The 21,716-nt window shown below is 41.4% G+C and overlaps 1 protein-coding gene across 4 annotated transcripts in view; it reads left to right on the forward strand.

Annotated features, from left to right (window-relative positions):
- FAM184A (family with sequence similarity 184 member A) overlaps window positions 1-21,716 on the forward strand; it is a 98,352-nt gene that overhangs the window by 18,360 nt on the left and 58,276 nt on the right. For all 4 annotated transcript variants that reach the window (XM_048492144.1, XM_048492119.1, XM_048492135.1 and 1 more), the window contains exons 2-4: window positions 5,984-6,838; window positions 11,819-11,954; window positions 15,492-15,673. In XM_048492144.1, the coding sequence (XP_048348101.1) occupies window positions 5,984-6,838; window positions 11,819-11,954; window positions 15,492-15,673 (1,173 nt within the window). The remainder of the gene's footprint in view (window positions 1-5,983; window positions 6,839-11,818; window positions 11,955-15,491; window positions 15,674-21,716) is intronic.

The following is a 21,716-nucleotide window of genomic DNA, read 5'->3' on the forward strand; positions in this document are numbered from 1 at the left end:
TACTTGTTTAACTTCCTAAATGTTTTTGGTATGGTTTATTTAATTGCAATTAATGCATATAAATTTCCATATTTGAATCTTCTGAGTTGCTTTTGATTGATACCAGATTATATGGGTAAGATATGAATTTAATCTGCATTGTTATATATTATTTATTGAGAAATGTATACATTTCCTCCCCAGAAAGTTCCTCAAGATGGCTCATGAAGTAATAAAAAATACAATCATAAAACCAGTGGCCGTAAAATTATCAGTATTATTAACCATAAAATGATCAATATTAAAACAAGCCATAAAGCACTGAGCAGCCTAAAATATCTATAAAACCTGCCACAGGTTAAAAATGAATCACAAAAACATGTATTACAGATGCAGGCGAAACATCAGGAGAGAATGCTGCTAGAACACGGCCATACAGCCCGGAAACCACACAGCATCCCAGTGATTCCGGCCATGAAAGCCTTCGACAATACATTGCAGTTACTTTATCAGGATGTGATCAGACCATGGATAACTCTGGCCAGAGCCTGATTTTCAAGGAATAGCTTGCGGTATTGCCCAAAGATAGTAGAAGGTGCTGTGGGCTGTGGAAGAAATCTAAGCTTCCAACTATGGGCTAAGAATCCATCAGCACCTTGGAGCTATTGACCTATTCCTTCAGGGGAATGTAGTCAGGTCAGGCTAACTCCTTAACCCTCTAGTGACTTTGTCAGGTAGGCATTTATTACCTTCCAGATCTATTCACCGAACCCGGCTACACCACTATCAGCAATGAAGGGCAAGGGTTGAATTTCATGGCCTGCACACATCTATTCAACTTGTTCACATCATCAAGACTCACTAACTGAAAGTCATCCATACAGCTAGGACAATTCTGTTTCCAGTAGTATTTCTGAATTGACCTGAACCATCCATAGCATAGGAAGCATGCTCATAAAAATAATAAAATCTCTGGTATATTGCAAAAAATATTTTAGATGTGCTTGAAAGCAGTTGGAATAGAATTGTCACAATATTTAATATTCTATCTTTAAAACATTCCTTTAGTCATATAAAATAGAGTTAATAATTGATGTTTGTAATAGCTAAAAGAGCTATAGGGCATCATAGAAGTCATCAGTAACTTTGGGAAAAGTTGTCATATATAGCATTCTTTAGAACTAAGATCTCATGTCATGTATACTGTCCAGCAGGCAGGCAGTTCTTTATGTGCTCATATTACTATTTGTATCAAAGGTGAAAAAGCATGAACTTGGTGATTGTCTGCCAATCCATGTATTAGAATCGTATTGAAATGCAGCAATTGCATGTAGGAATGTCATATTTATTATCAAGAATAACAATCTAGTGAAGAAATGTAGACAGTGTAGATAGTGTTTTATTTGTATTATAGCTGTAGTTTTTAAAAAGCTGTAGTTTTTTTAATTAACATGATAACGCTATGATGTACAAGCTGTATACTACATAGAAGGACTGCATCTTGTCCTGCGTTTGACACTCCATTATCATAGCTATGCAGACTAACATGCAGGATTTAATCAGGATGAAAACATCATGCTGTTGAGTTTGCTAGCTACTACTAATGGCCTGTGTGTGAATTTCGGGGTGACAGTGCGCATGCTTCAGCACAGCTTATGTGTTGAGTAGTGATTTGTTAGAAGGCATGAGGTGCAGCAGTAGAGCATGTTCTCCCTTTAGTGGTTTCAGCAGAAGGAACAGGTTCGTAGGTGCTGAGTAGCGCGGTGTTAGACAGGGCCCCTGTGAATCGCTACGTGTTGGTTATTACAATGTCTGCATGAATTTGTTGAGTCCCCCTGTAGCGGTTGCAGCAGAAGGAACAGGTTGCTGTTGGATAGCAGGGCACCCGTGGTTCGCTACATGTTGGTGAGAGCGGTGTCTCTGTGAATTTCAGGGTGATAGTCAGCATAGTTCTGTACAGTGTGTTTGTGAACTGAGGGGTGACATGTAGCTTGTTTCCTCACAGCGTGCCTGTGGAGTGGCGGGGTGGGTTTTGCATATTTTGCAGCAGCTTTCTGGCGCTGTCTGTGTGTAATGCAATGTGTAAGTTGCTGTGTGTATTTAAGGCATCGCACCAGTGGATCAAGCGTGCCTGTTGTTTGGTGGGCAGTACCACAGCTGGTCAATGGGGATAGTGGAGTTAGAGCAGCAACGTGGCTGTCACTGAAAAGTCCTGTGACAGGAAGCTGTAGATGTAAATGCGGAGTACCAATCACTGTTAGAGTGAGTGACTCATCAGAGGAACTGGGAAGCCAGCTGAAGTGCCTTGGTGCTCAACTGTCATCCACGGAATGTTCAGGCAGATAGGCAGAGATGAATAGGAAAAACAGTAAATAGCTAATATCTCGAGTTGAATTCAATATTTTTGGAAATCCTTTCTTATTGAGCGCCTCAGGCACATGAGGAGCCGGCGTGCCAAATTTCAAGTGCGTAGGTTCGGCGGTTTCTGAGTTCCTTTGGCGAGTGAGTCAGTGAGTGGAATTCGCTTATATATATATACACACACACTTCTTACATTTTATTATGTGCAGTTAAAAACATTTACACTTTATAAAAATTAACAGTCTAATTTTGGAACTGCTGTGTTGATGCTTTTGAAGCAAACTAAACTTATCCAGACAGAGGGCACCTAGGATCAGAAGCACTTTCTGTTTTATTATTCACATTTTTTAATGGTCAGGTTACTCAAGGTTGTTAAATTATACACAGCATGCTTTTATCGCTCATTTTTAGATGTGCTGGAAGTAAGTAAGTAAGTAAGCGGAGAGTGCGTTCTTTTTCTGCAGGCCAATACGTAGAGCTGATTCTGAAGTGAGGTGGAAAAAAAGGCTCCCATCAGGACTTAAACTGTTCTTAATCTTTCTCTTGGGGTGGGTGTGTATAAGTAAGTTATATTTTTATTTCTTTGTGCCATAAGAAGATCTTTGTCCATGTTAAGCCTGGAACACTCAATGTAAACCATTCCCATTCTTGTCTAAATTTATTGTTTAGCCCACTCTGGGTTTTTTTAATCGTAGATATTTTTGAACTAATCAACATAATGGAAATGAATGGAGAAATCAAAGCGAATGAGAAAATGTCATTTGATTTATTGTGAATGGAAAAAAAACTCAGTGAGAATCCTGTAAGATATATACCATTGGCAATACAAAGGAAGGTAGTGGAGGCATTTACATTGCATACTGTTTCCTCTTATTCCTCTTATGGCCAGTGTTTACAAAAGGGTTATAGGAAGGAAGACTGAGAGCTGTGTAACTGACAGGTTAGACCTCTGCCTGTATGAGGCAATAAATGAAATCCTATGGGCTGGAGAAGATTGGTTTGGTCTCTCACTGAAATCAGTGAGAATCTAATGATATACATCTTTTAAAATTGCTTCTTAAGTGGGCACCTTTTATTTTATCTTTTGTGATTAGGCTGGTATTATTGTCTGAGAAAGTTGTATAATAGATTAAAAGCCATACTATTTGGTTGTCAAATACCATTACAGGTGTGGGGTCGAGTTTCCCACTGAAATCAGTGAGGAATGAGAATGGGAGAAAGCAAAATGAATGAGCTCATTCTGGTGAAAAATGAACCAAGTGTTAAGTGAAACAAACTGAGACTTGAAAATGAAAAAATATGGAGCAATGAAATCTCTGAAAAACATTCAGCTACTTGGAGGCTATATCTGTGGAGACAATGAATCACATATTAATTTCTGCATGAACATCCATCTCTCAGGACTCTTGACCCATGGTTTTCAGCCTGAGGCGTGAAGGCTGAGGCACCAGTTATTTTGACTCCTGACTCTGTGAATTGCTGAAGCAAGAATTAGGACAAGGAGGGAGCATTATATAGTGTCAAGGTGATTTAAAAGTGTTTTTGACACTGTACTTTACTTTCAGTTGTGCAGTTGAGTGAGTGGGAGTATGCGTTGGGGAAAAATGAGGAATGAGTATGGCTATCCCAGTAATTACAGGCAGTGTGAGATATGGCAGTGGGAAGTAGCCAGACCATTGCAGGTGAAAGTAAATGAACTGTGTTTGATTCATTCTTCCTCTGGACTGTCTCTCAACCAGGGTAGCCAGAACTGAGATTGTGGCAGTCCTCTGTGCCTAAAAATCCTGCTGCTGAATGCCAATTTTTTCAAGAGGAAAACAGGACCCAACTCCAGGATGATGCAGATATTCTGAATCCATTTCAGTCTGGTTTCAGCCAAAACACAAACAGTCTTGGTCACCCTAGTGGATTACCTATGCCAGAAACTAGACAGGAGGAATGTGTCCATGCTGGTTTTGCTGGACCTTTCAGCAGCATTTGACACTGTTGACCATAGTTTTCTTCCTGGACTGCCTGGCACTATATGGGGGTATTGAATTACCATGGTTCCAATCTTTTCTGGCAGACCATTTCCAGAGGGTGGTGTTGGGGGATTCGAGTTTGACATTTTGACCATTAGCCTACGGCCATGGTGGCAAACCTTTGGCATTCCAGATGTTATGGACTACAATTCCCATCAGCCCTTCCAGCCAATTGGCCATGCTGGCAGGGGCTGATGGGAATTGTAGTCCATAACATCTGGAGTGACAAAGGTTCGCCACCACTGGCCTACAGTGTCCCTCAGAGTCCTATTCTATCCCTCATGCTATTTAACATCTATATGAAGCTGCTGGGAAAAGTTATCTAGAGATGTGGGGTACAGTGTAATCATTATGATGAAGATATCTAACTCTAACTCTCAGTTCCTTCACAAGCTAGTGAAGTTGTGAAGATCCTGAACCAGTGCCTGGGATCAGGAATGGACTGGATGAGGGCCAACAAGCTGAAACTTAATCCAGAGACAAGACAGTTATTACTAGTTGATCGTAGGACAAATCAAGGGATAAGGAACTCACCTGAGTTGTCGGATCTGGCTACTGTAACACATGCCTGGTCATATCTTGCTTGGACTGTTGTAATGCACTCTGAGTGGGGCTGCCTTTGAAGAATGTTCGGAAACCAACTGGTACAAAATGCATCAGCTTGACTGCTGGTAGGAGATAGTTATCTGGACCATGTGCCTTACCCCCCCCCCCTCCTGTGTCAACAACTGCACTGGCTTCCAGTGTGCTTCTAAACCCAATTCAACGTGCTGGTTATGACCTATAAAGCTCTTCACAGCTTTGGAACAGATAATCTGAATGCTGTCTACTCTCATATAATTCTGCCCCTTTAGTAAGGGGAGGGTTACCTCTCTATCCCACCTGTATGTTTCATGGCAACTTAACAGAGAGTCTTTCCGGTGGCTGCGCCTAGGCTCTGGAATTTCTTCCCCCGATAAATTTGGTTTGCTCCCTCCCTGATCACCTTTTGTTGCTTGGCCAAGATTTTTTTAAATTCTAGGCAGCTTCTAGCATCTGAGTATTTTAACAAATTAGAATATTAACACATCAGTTAATTTAGGTTTTTAATAGTGTATATGGATTATTAGTATTTGCTGCTAATGATGATTTTATTGTTAAAATATTGTTTTGTTCTTAAAAGCTGCTTATTAATATGTTTTAAATTTTGTTTTGTTATATATGTTTCTTGTAATTATCTTGTGATTTTTGTAAATTGCCTTGGGTATAGATTATAGAAAAGTGGGATATAACTATTTTACTAAATAAGTAAATAAATAAAATAAAAATCTGTTTCCTAACAGCTATATCACATGAAGTTGCCTTAAGCCAAGTCAGACCATTGATCTACCAATGTCAGTACTGTCAACTTTGCCTGGCAATGACTTTCCAGAGTCTCAGCCAGATGTCTTTCACATCACCTACTACCTGATCTTTTTAAGTGGAGATGACAAGGACTGCATTTGGGAATTTCAGCATGCAAAGTAGACACTCTTTCACTAAGCTATGGCCCCTCCCCAGCCAGATTACTATGAAAGTCTTTGTCATAAGTGCAGAAACTGGGCTGTGTTTAACAAACAAATCTTATGTGCTTGTACTTGCAGGTAATATATGCCTTGAACACTAAGAATGATGAACATGAAGCTGCGATCCAAGCCCTCAAGGATGCCCATGAAGAAGAAATCCAACAAATTCTTGCAGAAACCAGAGAAAAGATTCTACAGTACAAGAGTAAAGTTTCTGAGGAATTGGATTTGAAGAGAAAGATCCAAGTTTTAGAGGAGTCATTGGAGGACCATAAAAAGATGAAGCATCAAGCCCTAACAGAATTTGAAGCTTATAAGGACAGAGTCGAGGATATGCAGCTTTGTGCAGAAGCCCAGCATGTCCAGCGTGTAGTGACAATGTCGCGGGAAGTAGAAGAGATTAGGAAAAAGTTTGAGGAGCGGTTACGAAGCTTTATACAGTTACAAGTACAGTTTGAGAAGGAAAAGCGTTCAACTCTTGAGGAGTTGAGAGCTGCACATAGGCTTGAGGTTCAAGAACTTATGAAGACGCATCAGAGTCAGAATGCCACTTTAAGTAAGGGGCAGGAAAAGCTGGAAGAGCTGCACAGACGGGATGTGGAAGACTTGAATGTTAAAGTTGAAGATCTGAGACTGGAAAGAAAAAAACTCATAGAGGACTATGAAAGTAAACTCACCAAAGCTCAGTCGTTCTATGAACATGAACTTGATACTATGAAAAGGTCCCAGATATTTACAGCTGAAAGTTTGAAAGCTTGCAAAGAGAAAGAAGTGGATCTAAGAAAAGAATTTCAAAGCCAAGAGTCTGTTTTACGGAAAAACCTGGGGAAACTAAAGACTGAATTGCAGATGGTACAAGATGAAGCAGGCAGTATACGAGAAAAGTGCCAGAAGCTTCAGGTAGCATTAAATACAGCAGAAAACAATGTACAGGTGAGATTACCATTGCTAAATAATTAATCTGCTTCAAAGTAAACAAAAATGAACAGTAGTGTTCAGCCAGTCAGTGTATGAATTGCTTATGAAGTCTTAAGTCTTTATTGCTATCATTTAGCTGACAGCCCCCCCTGCCCCCCACCACCCGCCACCACACTCTATCCCCTATAGGGATTATATTCCATGTGGCCAGAAGGAAATACACACTTTTTTTTTTTCAGATCCTCCACATGAAGTCATGCTTATTTTTAGGATAGGGCTCCTGGGACTTTCCCCTTTATGATGAGCAAGGTAAAAACCTTTGTTCCAATTTAAAGGCTGTGGGCAGGAACCTCCATGGGGAAGCTCTGCCAATTTGGACAGGTGTTAGAGCTGATTTTTGCTGTCTCTGTGAGGTGTAATGATATGAGTGTCAGACTAAGATCTGGGAGACCCAGATTTAAATCCCCACTCTGGCATGGATGGTTGCTAGATGAACTTGAGCGAGTCACACATTTTCAGCCTACCTTCCAGGGCTGTTATGAAGATAAAATGGAGGAGAGGAGAACAGTGTGAGCTGCTTTGAGTCTCCAGTGGGGAGGAAAGTCAGAATGAAAACTTTTAATTTGCATGCTGTTCCCTAGTGATTCTTTTTTGAAAATGTTTTGAAAATGGAACAACCACAAAATGGCAGCCAGGAAGTTTTTTCACAGGCTTGTGAAGAAAGGACCAGTGTATTATCCAAGTCTGATAATGATATGCTGATTTTATGACATTATCATGCAATGCTCCCAAGATTGATGTCCAAAATTGTCTAGCAATTTTTGTAAGCATGGCCTGGATTAGTTGTTGTTGTTGTTGTTCTTCTTCTTCTTCTTCTTGTTGTTGTTCTTGTTGTTGTTCTTGTTGTTCTTCTTCTTCTACTTCTGACTGACAGCTAAGTGGGCCGATAAGGTGGGCCACTAGTTTGTCATGGGATTGAATGGCCTTGAAGAATTTTTTGTATCCTACATAAGATGATGGAATCAGCCCTTAGATTTGAATTCAACAAGAGCAACCTAGAGAAAGGGTTAGATTTAATAATCAGGGTCAGAGGAAAGTGGCCATTGTGAGTCAGTGCCGTAGGCATAGATTTTTTATGGGATGGGTTCGGGGTGGGGCCACACCCCCACCCGCCCCGGGGGTGCGGCCATGCCTCCCCAAGCCTGCCCCAGGCCTCAGTGCTTATAAAAGCAGCTCTCTGAGGCCAGGGACGGCAGAGTCCCCTGCCCCGCCCCACCTGGCTGGGTTCCCAGGTGGCAGCTGGCAGTCCCTTCTGCTCTCCCCTCCAGGCAGAAGCGTAGGTAGGGAAAATGGAGCCTGATGCAAAATCTGAGTTTTGCGCCCTCCCCCCATGGGCGGCCGCTGTGATGCTGGAATCCACCCCCAAACAGCATCACTTTCAATGGTGTTTAAACTAGGGAGCCCAGATTCTTCTTTTAAATCTACCTTCAAAGGTGTAGCCCCCATCTTCTATTAGCCTCCAATGGAAACAATGGGGGATGGGGGCTACACTACTCAGGCAAGCCCTTTGGGAGTCCATAACTTTGGACCCCCTGAACCAAACCTGGGAGGTATCATCAGGAGGGTCTCCTGAAAGATCCCTGAAATTTTGGTGCTACTAGCCTAAAAACTGTGCCCCTTGCAGCTTAAAAAAAAACAAAAACCACTAAAAAAGTACAAAAACCCACAAACGGGGTCCGGAGCTTCAGACATGTAATAGGGGGTTGAACCTGGGAACCCCTCCCTTACCTACATCCTTGAGCTAGTTTATCCATTCTAGAGTGTAGCATTTCCAGCACTTACAGATGTAGTCCATCGTTTTGGCTATTAGCAAAAATAGGTTGGTTGATATTTCACTGGCCACTTTAACATGCATAGAAGGCTCCAAATTCCCTAAACTAGTTCCATTCCCATCTAAGGTTGAAGCTCCAAGAGCATTATCATGGTTGTCTACCAGGACTGCAAGTATATTAGAGGTGGGAATTTGGAAAGCCAGTGTGTTTTTTCTGAGAAATAATCATCTATCTTAGATTGTTTGTGGGCTGGAAGGGAGGCATCCTCTATCTCTCTTACCTGTTTATAAGATTATATCTTAAACACAGCCTGATAAAGGCTGTATTCCATAGTATATCACTTTTATGTCCCAAGTGGGTACACTTAGTCAGTTGCAGTCCTTAATCTTCCAGGCGCCAAGGATGTTCAGTGGAGTCTTGTTCATTGGGCACGTTGTCTTGTCTAGGGACCGGCAACATCTTTGCAGCCATCTGTGCAAAGATGGCTTTCCACATAGGAAAGTCCAAATTTTGAACACCAATGATATCTGGCCCAGATAATTTCCAAAAACTCAAAACCAAAAATATCCCAAGTATACAGATCGTAGATAAAAACAAGAGACTATCAGGAGCTACAGCAGGCTATCACCTTGGTGCTGCCATCTTCTTGACCTTGATCTAATTCCTGCCTTATGAACATTGAAATGCTTCAAACTTTGGTTGCTTTTGTGTGTGAGAGAGAGAAAATCATTACAGAACATCATCTCTTTTGTTGTGCAAAGGTTGACCTTAATCAATTAAATCACTGTGCTCATTAGTTATTCAATTGAAATGTATTTGCTTCATTTATTTGCCACCTTTCTCCTCATTGGGGACCCCAGCCTCTGACATCATTCTCCTCACCTCCACTTTATCCTCACAGCAACCCTGTGAGATAAGTTAGGCTAAGAGTTTGTGACTGATGCAAGATGTAAGTGATAGCTGATGCACGTGTAAGTGATAGCTCTGAGAAACTGATGAGGAAATATTTATTTTATTTATTTATTTTTTGCTTAGGTTTATATACCGCCCTCCCCCGGAGGGCTCAGGGGGGCTCAATAGGCTTGCCGCCACACATACCTAAGTGCTACCATATCTTTCACATAAGCCAAAGTTCCCACCTATTCCACTTCAGATAAAGAAGCATGCCAACAGTACAGATTCATTTTCTAAAGAGAAGGAATTATTGTTTCTTCATAGTTTGCTAATATTAGTATGGTTACTGTCAAGTGTGGAAAAGAAAATCCCCAACAATTTAAGCATGGTTTTGTTCAAGACTGGATTTTTAGATCTGGTTGAATCCTGTTGTCTATAAGTGACATAGGTATAGATTTTTTATGGGGTGGGTTTGGGGGTGTGGCCATGCCTCCCCAAGCCCCGCCCACAACCTCAGTGCTTATAAAAGCAGCTCTCCGAGGCTGGGGACTGCAGTCTCTTCTGCCCTGCCCTGCCCCCCTCCCCCCAGCTGGCAGCTGTCCTGGCCTCAGAGAGCTGCTTTTATAAGCACTTATGCCAGGGTATGAGGCTTGGGGAGGCATGGCCATGCCCTCAGGGGTGAGTGGGGCATAGCCCCTGAGCCCCGCCCCCCAGGCTCAGTGCTTATAAAAGCAGCTCTCTGAGGCCGGGGACAGCAGTCTCTTGTGGTCTCCCCAGAGGGGAGAGCAGAAGGGACTGCCAGCTGCCAGCTCAGCTGGTGGGGGGGTGGGGGCAGGAGGGTGGAGCCCCAGGGGAAGAGCCCTGTCTCCAGATGGGACCCGGCAGGGCAGGGCCCCACCCTGGGGGGATGCTCAGGCAAGCCAGACATGTAATGGAGGGTTTGAACCCTTACCTACATCCTTGCCATAAACTGTTGACTAAATAGTGTAGTCATTAATATTGGCACCAGGGATCACAATATAGATTAACACAGTAAACAAAATTTTGAATTCTTTCCACTCAAAATTCCTTCAGAAAATTATGGTATTCTGTATGTGTTCTGTATGTGGCCGTCTGTATAGAAATGAGTACTCCTGAAACCCAAGCATGGGTGAGAACCAGTGGTGGGATTCAACAGTTTCTCACCACTTCGGCAGAACCAGTTGTTAAAATGGTGCTTGTAAACAACCAGTTGTTAAATTATTTGTATTCTACCACCAGAACCGATTGTTAAATTATTTTAATCCCACCACTGGTTGTTCTGGTTCTGGTTAAGTAAATACTTTCAGTCAGATTCATCTGGTTACTCTCGGCTTATGCTAGCGGGTAGCTTCATCTCTAAATGGTATACCTTATACAGAAGAAGCTGGAAAACATTGGACTTTCAGTTGATGAATTAAATATGTTTACCTGCTATGAAGACTTTAAAATGGTTTAACAAAAATTGTTGGACGTAGAGTTTCAAAACTTAATGCTAGCAGCTAAAAGAACATGTTCTCCCATTAGCATGTTGATCCTAGTCCAGCAAGGAAGTATGGCAATGTATCTCTGTGTCTTGTCAAATCCTAAATAAAGAAGAGCCCTGGCAATTGCAAGGTTTAATGTATTACCTTCGACTCTTCTGACTGGAAGATACAGGAACATTGATCGAACCAAAAGATTTTGCCCTTGTAATAATGGTAATGTGGAAATTCTTATGCACTCTTTGTCTGAATGCCCTAGGCATGAAAAGATCAGGGCCAAATATAACTCAGTTTTGGCACATTGCTTTCAGTTGCCAGATTATTACAGGATACCTTACTTGCTAAATAGTACTGATTTGACATTTTGTGAGACAGTTGCAACTTTCCTGCTTGAAATTATGAAAACTTAATTTTACTTTATTCATATATTGTTTATAATATCATTGCACTATAATGTTAAAATTTATGCCAATAAAAACTTATTATTTTAATATTAGCACCATGGCATTTTCAGTCTTCGGTCTCGACACATTTCAAGTACTTGTCAATTTTCTATGATTGTCATCTAACAGTTTATCACTTGGAAAAAGTGTACAAATTATATATTGCATATGCATAATACATGACATTGAAAGATGGCTTAGTCACACAAGGAGATAGCTTAGTCATTCCCTTTTTTCTTGTTTGTTGTGAGTTGCTCTTTAAATTGATACCTTATTTTTCTTTTGTTCTATCTTGTCATTTTACTCATGTAATGTGTTTTATAGGCCCTTCAAAAACAGCTAGATGATGTCAAAGAAGAGGAAACGTCTTTGCTAAGTAAACACAAGGAGGTTGAAAGTGAGCTAGCTGCTGCTAGGGAACGTTTACAGCAACAGGCCACAGACCTTGTATTAAAAGCCAGTATGTATGATTTTCATATCCTAAAATGTAATCTGTATGAAGTATTTATTAAGAATTGCAGTTTTTGTTCAATATGTAAAATGCATGGTTAGCTTTATACATTTTCTATTTTTTAATCTGAATTTTTTATTTTTAATGAAAGTAAATTGTGACACAACTGCCTTTTTGAAATCAATTTTGTTTCTCAGTCTCTGCATTGTTTTAATGAAATTTTATGACCAAAAATATAAAACTTTTGAGAAGTTGGGGGGTGGAGACAATCTCAACCTTGTGCCATTGTATGACATCTTTTCCAATGCAAATGTGATGGTATAGGATTCTCCTGCAACTAGTTTTGGATGAATCCTACAGTGACTCAATGACATCACTTTCAGTTTTATGCTGGAAGTATGGAGAAGATTGTCACATTTTCCCTTCACAGGTCTTTTAAGTGGTGGCAGGGAACAGAGCGCCAAGGACAGGAGGTCTTCCACCGTAGCAGGAGCTCTGCCTCCCTGCATTTAAACTAAAAGCTCATAGTGTAATATATTCCTTTCTCTGTTGACTTGAAAATGTTCCACTGTTTGCATGAAATACAGAGCAAAAGGTCTAATGTCTAGTGAAGAGGCAAGAATGTACGCTAAAAGAGTAAAACACTCCAGCAGTAATAACTATGCTTCATTGACTCCCATAGACCTGCCACAGTTTAGAGGCCTTGTTGCATTTGTTTTAGAACTTCTTTTAAACATGGCAGCATCCAACAACCAAGAATAAAATGATCTGGGGGAAACAATCCAACAGTTGCAAGACTTATTCAATTGTAATTAAAAGTCAATCGGAAGAAGTCTTCCTTGCAAGCCCTGCAGAAACTAACAAGGTCCTAGGATTCCTCAGCAATTATATATATTACACAGCTTGACAAAACTGGGAAATGTGTATTATTGCTGTTATTGTGAGTTGTGATAGACCTTTTCTGTCTACCTATGTGGCACTCACAACTTCCTTTGATTTTTTTAAATCTGGGGTTTTTGTAAACTATAAACCTTCCTCTCAGTTTCCATGTGTTTTACAGGTAGCGTGTGTATAGGCTTTGTGTTCACTGCTGTGAGGTAAATTATGTGGTGCACAAGGAGTTTATTAAGATTATTGAACTGGATTAATATATAAACAAATAAGATATATTTATTTTACAGGTTGGTTCAAAGAAACAAACTAGCAGCACAGTTCTTCAGGTAGACAAAGTTGAAGCTTGGCTGAGACCCACAAAATTAAACTGCTTGTGACTTTGGAGGGTAGTTAGGCTTTTTTGCAGTGTTTTCAGGCACAAACAGACTTTTATTGACTAGCCACTAGGTTGGATTCTCTCTCACACACGAGATTCCACCAGCCCACCCTTTTCTCAGACTCAGCCTAATCGGTACAAGATCCGCTCATCACCAGAGACAGACCTAACAATCGGGTACTCTGTTCTCTCCTGGGGACAGAGCTAAACAATTCTGCCACACAACCAGTCAACGCCACCCTCTACTCTGTTCTTTTCCTGAGCCAGACCTGAGCTATCACTCTCCCTGAGGCAGAACTCAATTCCCTCTTCTCCTATCAGTGGCGTACTGCTAATGGGGACATGGGGTATCCCATGTCCCCTGGCACATGTTGTTTTGTCACATGGGGAGTGGCTTCAGGCGCCGCCGGGTCCAGGTGCCACCTGCAGCGTGGTGACCCAGCTGGAGCCCTGCGGCTCCCCCATCGTGCTGGAGCACTGCTGGCCGGCTGAGTTGATCACCGCAGGCCAGCTCCCCCCTTTTTGGAGGCCACAGAGGGCAGGAGCCGGCCTACCATTGCTGCGCCTGCCCGAGTTGCCTGCTGCCGAGCCCTGCCCCAGGCCTCTGAGCAGGTCGGCTCTTGCCCTCCCTAAGCCCTTGGCAGCACGTGCACTGCTAGCCCAGGAGCCGGCCTGCCCCCATGGTGCCCGTCTGAGTTGCCCTCAGCCTCAACCCCTGAGCCTCATCCTCCCCTGGCCTCCCTGCTGGCTCCCATAAGTGGGGCATGGTGAACCAGTCATGCCACCGGGCTCCATTTTAGACCTGGTACGCCACTGTCAACTGCAGGGGTCTGCAACCAGTGGCTCTCCAGATGTTCATGGACTACAAATCCCATCAGCCCCTGCCAGCATGGCCAATTGGAGAGCTGCAGGTTGCAGACCCCTGGTCTACTGTGTTCCCTCCAACATCTCATCCTTCTTCTCAAGGATATTTGGATACTGGAGCAGCACTCCTATGAACTCATCTGAGTGGTTCATTTTCCCTTCGGGCAGAACAGCCACCTTTCTGTCATATGAATGATCTCTGATTATATTTAAATTTTATATAATTACATTTCACCATTTATTTCCTGCATTTCATCACTCTTTGACCTTTCTGTTTACAGCTTTTTTCTTAAGCATGTAAGTACTTATATCTGTGTCTAATTGTACTACTACTTAGTATGATGAAAAATTATGCTAGAATAAAACTTCTTTAGTTGTAAAGATGCCCAAACACTCCTATTTATTTTTGCCACAATAGACTAATGTATCTACTGTTCTGAAAGAAGAAAATATATTCATGATTTCTGGGTTGTTTAAAGATGGTATCCTATTCAGATACTTTTTAAAAGTTGGCTATTGAGCTGTTAGCAATGGAGAGAGCTGGCTACTAAATATATTAAATAAATTATATTGTAATCGTCAAATATTGCCCTATCTGTGGATATGTACATATTGAAGCCAAATTCATTGTGAGCAGATAGTTCTGCAAACTTGTCCTTCTGCCTGATTTCGCATAAAAATTGAAAACTTAAAAAACAAATTATTTGGAGCATTTAAATCCACCCTCAAATATAATAGCACACAACATACTTACCTTGGTTCTGAAAAGACCTGGTAGAGTCCAGGAGCTACTCTGGGCTTTGCAGTGGCTCTCTACTGGGCCCCACAGGCCTTGATACCAACACAGCAGGGGCCTTGCTATTGATGCAGCAACTCCCAAAGATCTTGCTGATCACTCTCTGGGAATAAGTGCAGCCTTGAGAAGGATAGCCCTAGCAATCAAAGAAGAGGTCAACATAAGCAGGGGGAGATATAGAGATGGGAATATTGACAAAGAAGGGGACAGAGGTGGGGTTGTCATAAAAGGGAAGAGGAGGAAAGGGAAAGATTGACAGGGAAGAAAGAGAGAGGAAGAAATTGACAGAGAAGGAATAGGAAGAGAGGGGGATGATAGAGGGGAGGAAGCAAAAGTGGGGGGGATGAAATTCTCCCCATAAGTTTCTTGCAGACTTCCATTTGTAAAACTATTATGAATGAAGTTAATTATTCTCTAATGTGACTTTAGATTTCTGTAATGTCAGAAAATATGCTTTAGAACAATAAACATAATGTGGCACAATCTTGTATGCATTGGATTATGATTTTACAGGATCAGTGTGTTTAAATAATTATTGGACCTTATGAAGTTCATTCATTCTAACTGAGAAAGTTCAAGAATCCCAAGATTCTAAATTGGTGCTTTGTTTTTGCAGGTCACATTGGAATGCTGCAAGCTACTCAAATGACCCAGGAAGTTACAATAAGGGATTTAGAATCTGAAAAGTCCAGGTGGAAGGAGAAGCTGTCTCAGCTGGAAGAAGAACGAAATCTATTGCATAGCAAAACACAAAGTCTAGATGAAAGGCAAAGGCAGCAAATTCTTGCACTGGAGAAGGTGAATCATAGAGTTGGAAGAGACCCCAAGGGCCATCAAGTACAACGCCTGCAATGCCGGAAATCACAATCTAAACACTCCCGACATATGTTCATCCAGCCTCTGTTTGAAACCCTCCAAAGAAGGAGACTCCACCACTCACTGAGGCAGTGAATTCCACTGTCAAACAGCCCTGACGGTCAGGAAGTTCTTCCTAAAGTTTAGGTGGAATCTCTTTTCCTGCACCTTGAATCCATTACTCCATGTCCTAGTCTCTGAGGCAGCAGAAAACAATCTTGCTCCCTCTTTGATATGGCATCCCTTCAAATATTTAAATATGGCTATCATGTCCCCCCTTAACCTTTGCTTCTCCAGACTAAACATCCCCAGCTCCCTAAGCCTCTCATCATAGGGCATGGACTCCAGTCCTTTTACCATTTTTGTTACCCTCCTCTGGATCCATTCCAGCTTGTCAATATCCTTATTGAACTGCGGTGCTCAGAACTGTACACAATATTCTAGGTGAGGTCTAACCAATGCAGAATAGAGAGGTATAATTACATCCCTCTGGACACTATACTCCTATTGATACAGCCCAAAATCGCTTTGGCTTTCTTGGCTGCCGCATCACGCTTCTGACTCTTGGTTAGTTTATGGTCTACTAAGACTAATAGATTCCTTTCACGTGTAGTGTTGTCAAGCCAGGTGTCACCCATCCTATATCTATGTATTTCATTTTTTCTGCCTAAGTGTCGTATCTTACATTTATCTCTGTTGAAATTCATTTTGTTTGTTTTGGCCCAGCTCTCCAATTTGTCCAGGTCATTTTGAATTCTGGGGTATTAATTACCCCTCCTAATTTGGTGTCATCTGCAAATCTGATTAGCATGCCCTCTATTTCATTATCCAAGTTGTTGATAAAAATATTGAATAGCACTGGGCCCAGGACACAATCCTGTGGCACCCCACTAGTCACTTCTTTCCAGGATGAAGATGAGCCATTCATGAGTACCTTTGAGCTCGATCAGACAACCAATTAGAAATCCATCTAATAGTAGCATTGTCTAATCCACATTTCACTAGCTTACTTGCGATAATATTATGGGGAACCTCGTCAAAAGCTTTACTAAAATCAAGGTATGCTACATCTGCAGCATTCCCTTCATCTACCAAGCCTGTCACCCTGTCAAAAAAAAAAAAGAGAGAGATAAGATTGGTCTGGCATGACTTGTTTTTCAGAAACGCATACTGACTTTTTGTGATCACAGTATTTTCTTCTAAGTGCTGGCAGATCATCTGTCTAATGATCTGCTCCAGAATCTTCCCTGATATTGATGTCAAGCTGACTGGATGGTAATTATTAGGGTCTTCCTTACCCCTTTTTTGAAGATAGGGATAACATTAGCCTTCCTGCAGTTCACTGGGACTTCTTCTGTTCTCCAGGAGTTCTTAAAGATTATAGCAAGTGGTTCTGAGATTACTTCTGCCAGTTCTTTCAATATCCTGGGATGTAGTTCATCAGGCCCTGGAGATTTGATTTCGTTTAAAGTAGCCAGGTATTCCTGCACTAACTCTTTATGTATTCTGTGCTGAATTTCTCCTACTGTATCTTCTGTTTCATTTTCTCCTGGATGTGCACCGTTTCCCTTTTAGGAAAAGACTGAGGCAAAGAAGGTGTTGAGTAGTTCTGCCCTTTCTCCATCTGCTGTTAGTATTTTGCCATCTCCTCCATGCAGTGACTCTATCCTCATTTTTCTTCCTTTTGCTACGGACATAATCAAAAAAGTCTTTTTGTTGTTTTTAACCTCTTTGGCAAGCCTCAGCTCATTGTGAGCTTTATCTTTTCTGACTTTCTCTCTACACATCCTGGTTATTTGTTTGAATTCCTCTTTGGCGATTTCCCCCCTTTTCCATTTCTTGTACATGTCCTTTTTAAATCTTAGCTCAGTTGAAAGTTCTTTAGACAGCAAACCTGGTTTCCTTAGACACCTCCCATTTTTCCTCCTTATTGGAACTGTTTGAAATTGTGCCCTATCTCACTTTTAAGTCATTTCCAGCCATCATGCACTCCTTTCTCTTTTAGTATTTTTGGATCATATCCAGTAGATTCCTAAGCTTACTGAAATCTTTCTTAAAATCTAGAATGCGTTTATGTCTATGCTTAGCATCCCCTTTGCACTGTATAACAAACTCCAGGAGAATATGATCACTCCCTCCTAAGGATCCTACCTCTTCCACTCCACTAATCAGGTCATCATTATTGGTTAGGAGCAGATCTAAAATAGCCATTCCCCTTGTTGCTTCTTCCACCTTCTGGACTATGAAATTGTCTGCAAGGCAAGTGAGAAATTTGTTGGACCTGATGGTCACAGAAGAGTTTGAATCCCAGCAAATATCCAGATAATTGAAATCTCCCATTACTACTATTTCTTTTCTTTGTGCAAGTTTGGTCATCTGTTCCAAGAATGCATTATCCATCTCTTCAGACTGGCACAGGGGTCTATAATAGACCCCCACAATGAGATCAGTATTGTTTCTCTTCCCCTTAATTTTTACCCTAATGTATTCAACCTGGCTTGCAGGATTTAAGTTGTGGACCTTCTCCCAGCTGTAATAATCCTTTACACATAATGCTACTCCTCCTCCTTTCCTATTTAATCTGTTTCTTTGATCTGTTTCTTAGGTTATACCCTTCAGTTCTTATGTTCCAGTCATGAGATTCATTCCACCAAGTTTCAGTGATGCCTATAATATCATATTTGTTTTGCTGTGTTAAGAGTTTTGAGTTCATCTTGTTTATTTCCCGTACTCTATGCAAAGGTGTAGAGACACTGAAGGTGTATTTCCTCTGGCTGGTTTTTTAAGGTTTTTTCCCTCCCACTATTGCCTTCTTGACCTATTCGCTCAGTTCTCTCTATAACATTTGGACTACCATCACTATCATTTGTTGAGCTCCTGTTTGTTTGAATACTGTCTCACTCCCATTCATAACTCAATTTAAAGCCCCTCTGATCAGATTTGTGAGCCTCCTGGCAAAGATGTTTCTTCCTACAGGCATGAGGTGCAACCCATCCCTTGCCAGCAGTCCCTCTTCATGAAATTACAGACCACAGTCCAAGAACCCAAATCTTTTCTGGTGGCACCACTTGCGAAGCCAGTTGTTCACCTCCACTATTATTCTTTCTCTCCGTGGGCCATGGCCTTCAACTGGGAGTAGAGATGAAATGACAACTTGTTCATCCAGATCCTTCAGCTTCCTTCCTAAATCCTCAAAATCCCTTCTGATGTCCCAAAAGCTACATCTTGCTGTGTCTCCCCCTTCCCCCCTTCCCTCCAATCCTGCCCCTGACAGGCCAACTGTAGTTTCTCTTACTATGGCTGTATTCAGATGTCACAAGGGATATTGGTGGTAAGATCAAACCTGGTTTATTCCTTTGGTCTCCTCTCATGCAGAGTCAAGATTGAAGACTTCCAGATTTTCTTCAATCAAAACACAATTTGTTGTGATGTCTGAATTCAGGTACTTCATCAAATTGGGGTTGTTTCTTGACTATAAACAGGGATTTTAAACAAGGATTAAACCACAGTTTAGGATCTCAGTTTGTACTCCATATTAAATTTGTTGAAGCACCTAAATTTGGATGTCCCAACAAACTATTGTTAGCTTAAATACTTCTTAAACCCATTCTCAGCTGTATTTTTGAAGATTTTTTAAACTCACTCAACCTACTGCCATTTGCAACCTTTGTTTCACAGGTTCAGGGTTACAAGTAGGTCAGGCAGTCATAGCTCACTACTCATCTTGCCTCTTTTAAAATATATGAACAGCCAGGACTGTTTTACACACCAGGTCTCCAGTTTCACTCACTGAGACACCACCAGGCAAGGTAGTCACCCCTCACTCAGATAGTGCTCAGTGCTATTGGGACTAAGGATTCAAATACTGCTTCATTTACATGCTGTCACAATTTATTCATATCCTGATATATATTTATACATCTAGGCCGAGATCTTAGCTTGTGTGTTGGTGTTTTGTGCCATGTGGTTAAGCAAATAAAGAGTTAAATTTTATTACTGACATAAACATAACATTGGAGCATATCAGAGATTATAAAGATCCTTTTCTGTTGAATTTTTGAACTATTTCCATCTGGGATTCTTCATTACAACTTATTTTGTTCCAGTCAACACTAAGCTGCTCTTTTGTCACTCAGTCAGTCTGACTCTTAACTGCCTTATAGGCTATTTTTAGATGTCCTTCTAGTCATCAGTCCATCAACTTCCATTGGTCACTATTAAGAAGAGGCGGAACCTCACCTTAAACTAGACTTGTTCACATCACAGACAAAGCAGAGTTTGTTGATGTCTGAATTACTGACATACGAACAGAGGTAACAAATTGCAATTATACACTTTTTCAGTAGTAGCTACTGAGTTGGTGACAAATCCAGATTACAACAGAGTGTATTATGAATGAAGAGATTGAGGGAAAAACCAAATCATCCAAAATATAACTGAACTGCTGGAACATAGTAATTTTCATCTAAGTTAAAATGTTACAGGAATTATTTCTATTTTTGACTTCGTGAATAACTGCTAAAGTTATATCCAGTCTTTCACCATCTCAGTGATTTTTTTTCTTTCCTTCAAAAGTATCCCACACAAAAAAACTCTCGTGAAAGCAGGGAGACTTTCAGGAATACCATGGATTGGGATGCTGTGCAGGGACTGCAGCAAGATGATAGAAAATGTCAGAAATTGCTCCTTTCTGCTGTTGTGCAAAAGGAGCTGAAGCTCAAAAGAGAAAGAGTTATTTTTCCCTTGCTGTGTATCCTTGGTGGATTCCGCACTGTAGAAATATAATGGGTTGATGAAGGGAAATATCCCGGTTTGGGGAAGTGCTTTGCACACGTCCCTCCCCCAAAGTGCAATTGACCCATTATATTTCCCTCAATCCAGGTTTTTTAAAAATGGCTAAACTTTTACCTGAACCCAAATTGAATCTGCTCCCAAGTGAACAGCATGGGCACCAAACACTTTATTTTTCCCATCACCCATTTCTTGCCTTATTTCATTTCCATTTCATTTAAGCTGCCAGCCAGTATGACTCACAGCCCACCCAAGCATCCCCCAAGCATGCTTTCTCCCCATGGCAGAAATTGTGAGCATTTCATCCATATTTGATCAGAAACCGTTGTGTGACCAATAACCATTTTCTTTTTTAAAAAATGTGTGGTGCTCAAAATACATAACTTCAGAGATCCACATGGCACCAATACCCCTTCTCACTCTGAGGAGAAAACAGAGCCTTCAGGAAAAACGGAGGGAAACTCTGTTTATGGGAAATGGATTTTCAATCGTACAGGCACTACCCCTTTCTGTGAATCAGTCACACACCAGCACTTGTTAAAGTTTAAAACAAAACAAAATGTTATTTACAGACTGGTTTAGCTTCTCAGGTGGAACAGAGAGGTTTCAAAAGCATTTTAGGTTTCACAGGTAGATGCTTCTTTAGATGATACAGCACAGTTTTCAGAATACACTTATTCGCCCATGGGTGCCTCTTGGGGGAAAACTTTCCACCTGTAGTCAAGCACACTCCTAGTTCACCCGTCCTTTATCACCAAAAGGGAATGGTCACTGACTTTAGGAGGGCCCCCATGTGAAGTTTCCCTATTCCAGAGATCCAGGCTATCTAGCCTATAAGAAACACTGTTCCTCTCTGAAGTCTGAGATTAGAGGAATCTGGCCACCTAGCCTTCCTCTCACTGCCACTAGACACAATCTCCAGACTGAAGGAACTGTGAGCTGACATGATCTGGGTCTGATTCCTGAATCTGCATGTCTCTCCACTCAGACTTAATTCCCACCAAGTAACACTGAGAGGTTTCTTCCTGCTTTTATAGCCGACAGCGCACCCTATCTGTGGCTACCAGCTAAAGCATTACAACCCTGCCAATCAGGTTGGCTCTGGCTGTTAATGTGGTGTTTTGCTCTCGCTAACTTCACCTTTGCACATTAACCCCATAAGAGCCTAATCCGTCACACACACCTTTGAATGTGA

The sequence above is a fragment of the Sphaerodactylus townsendi genome, linkage group LG01 (genome assembly GCF_021028975.2).
Source record: "Sphaerodactylus townsendi isolate TG3544 linkage group LG01, MPM_Stown_v2.3, whole genome shotgun sequence".
NCBI classification, from domain to species: domain Eukaryota; kingdom Metazoa; phylum Chordata; class Lepidosauria; order Squamata; family Sphaerodactylidae; genus Sphaerodactylus; species Sphaerodactylus townsendi.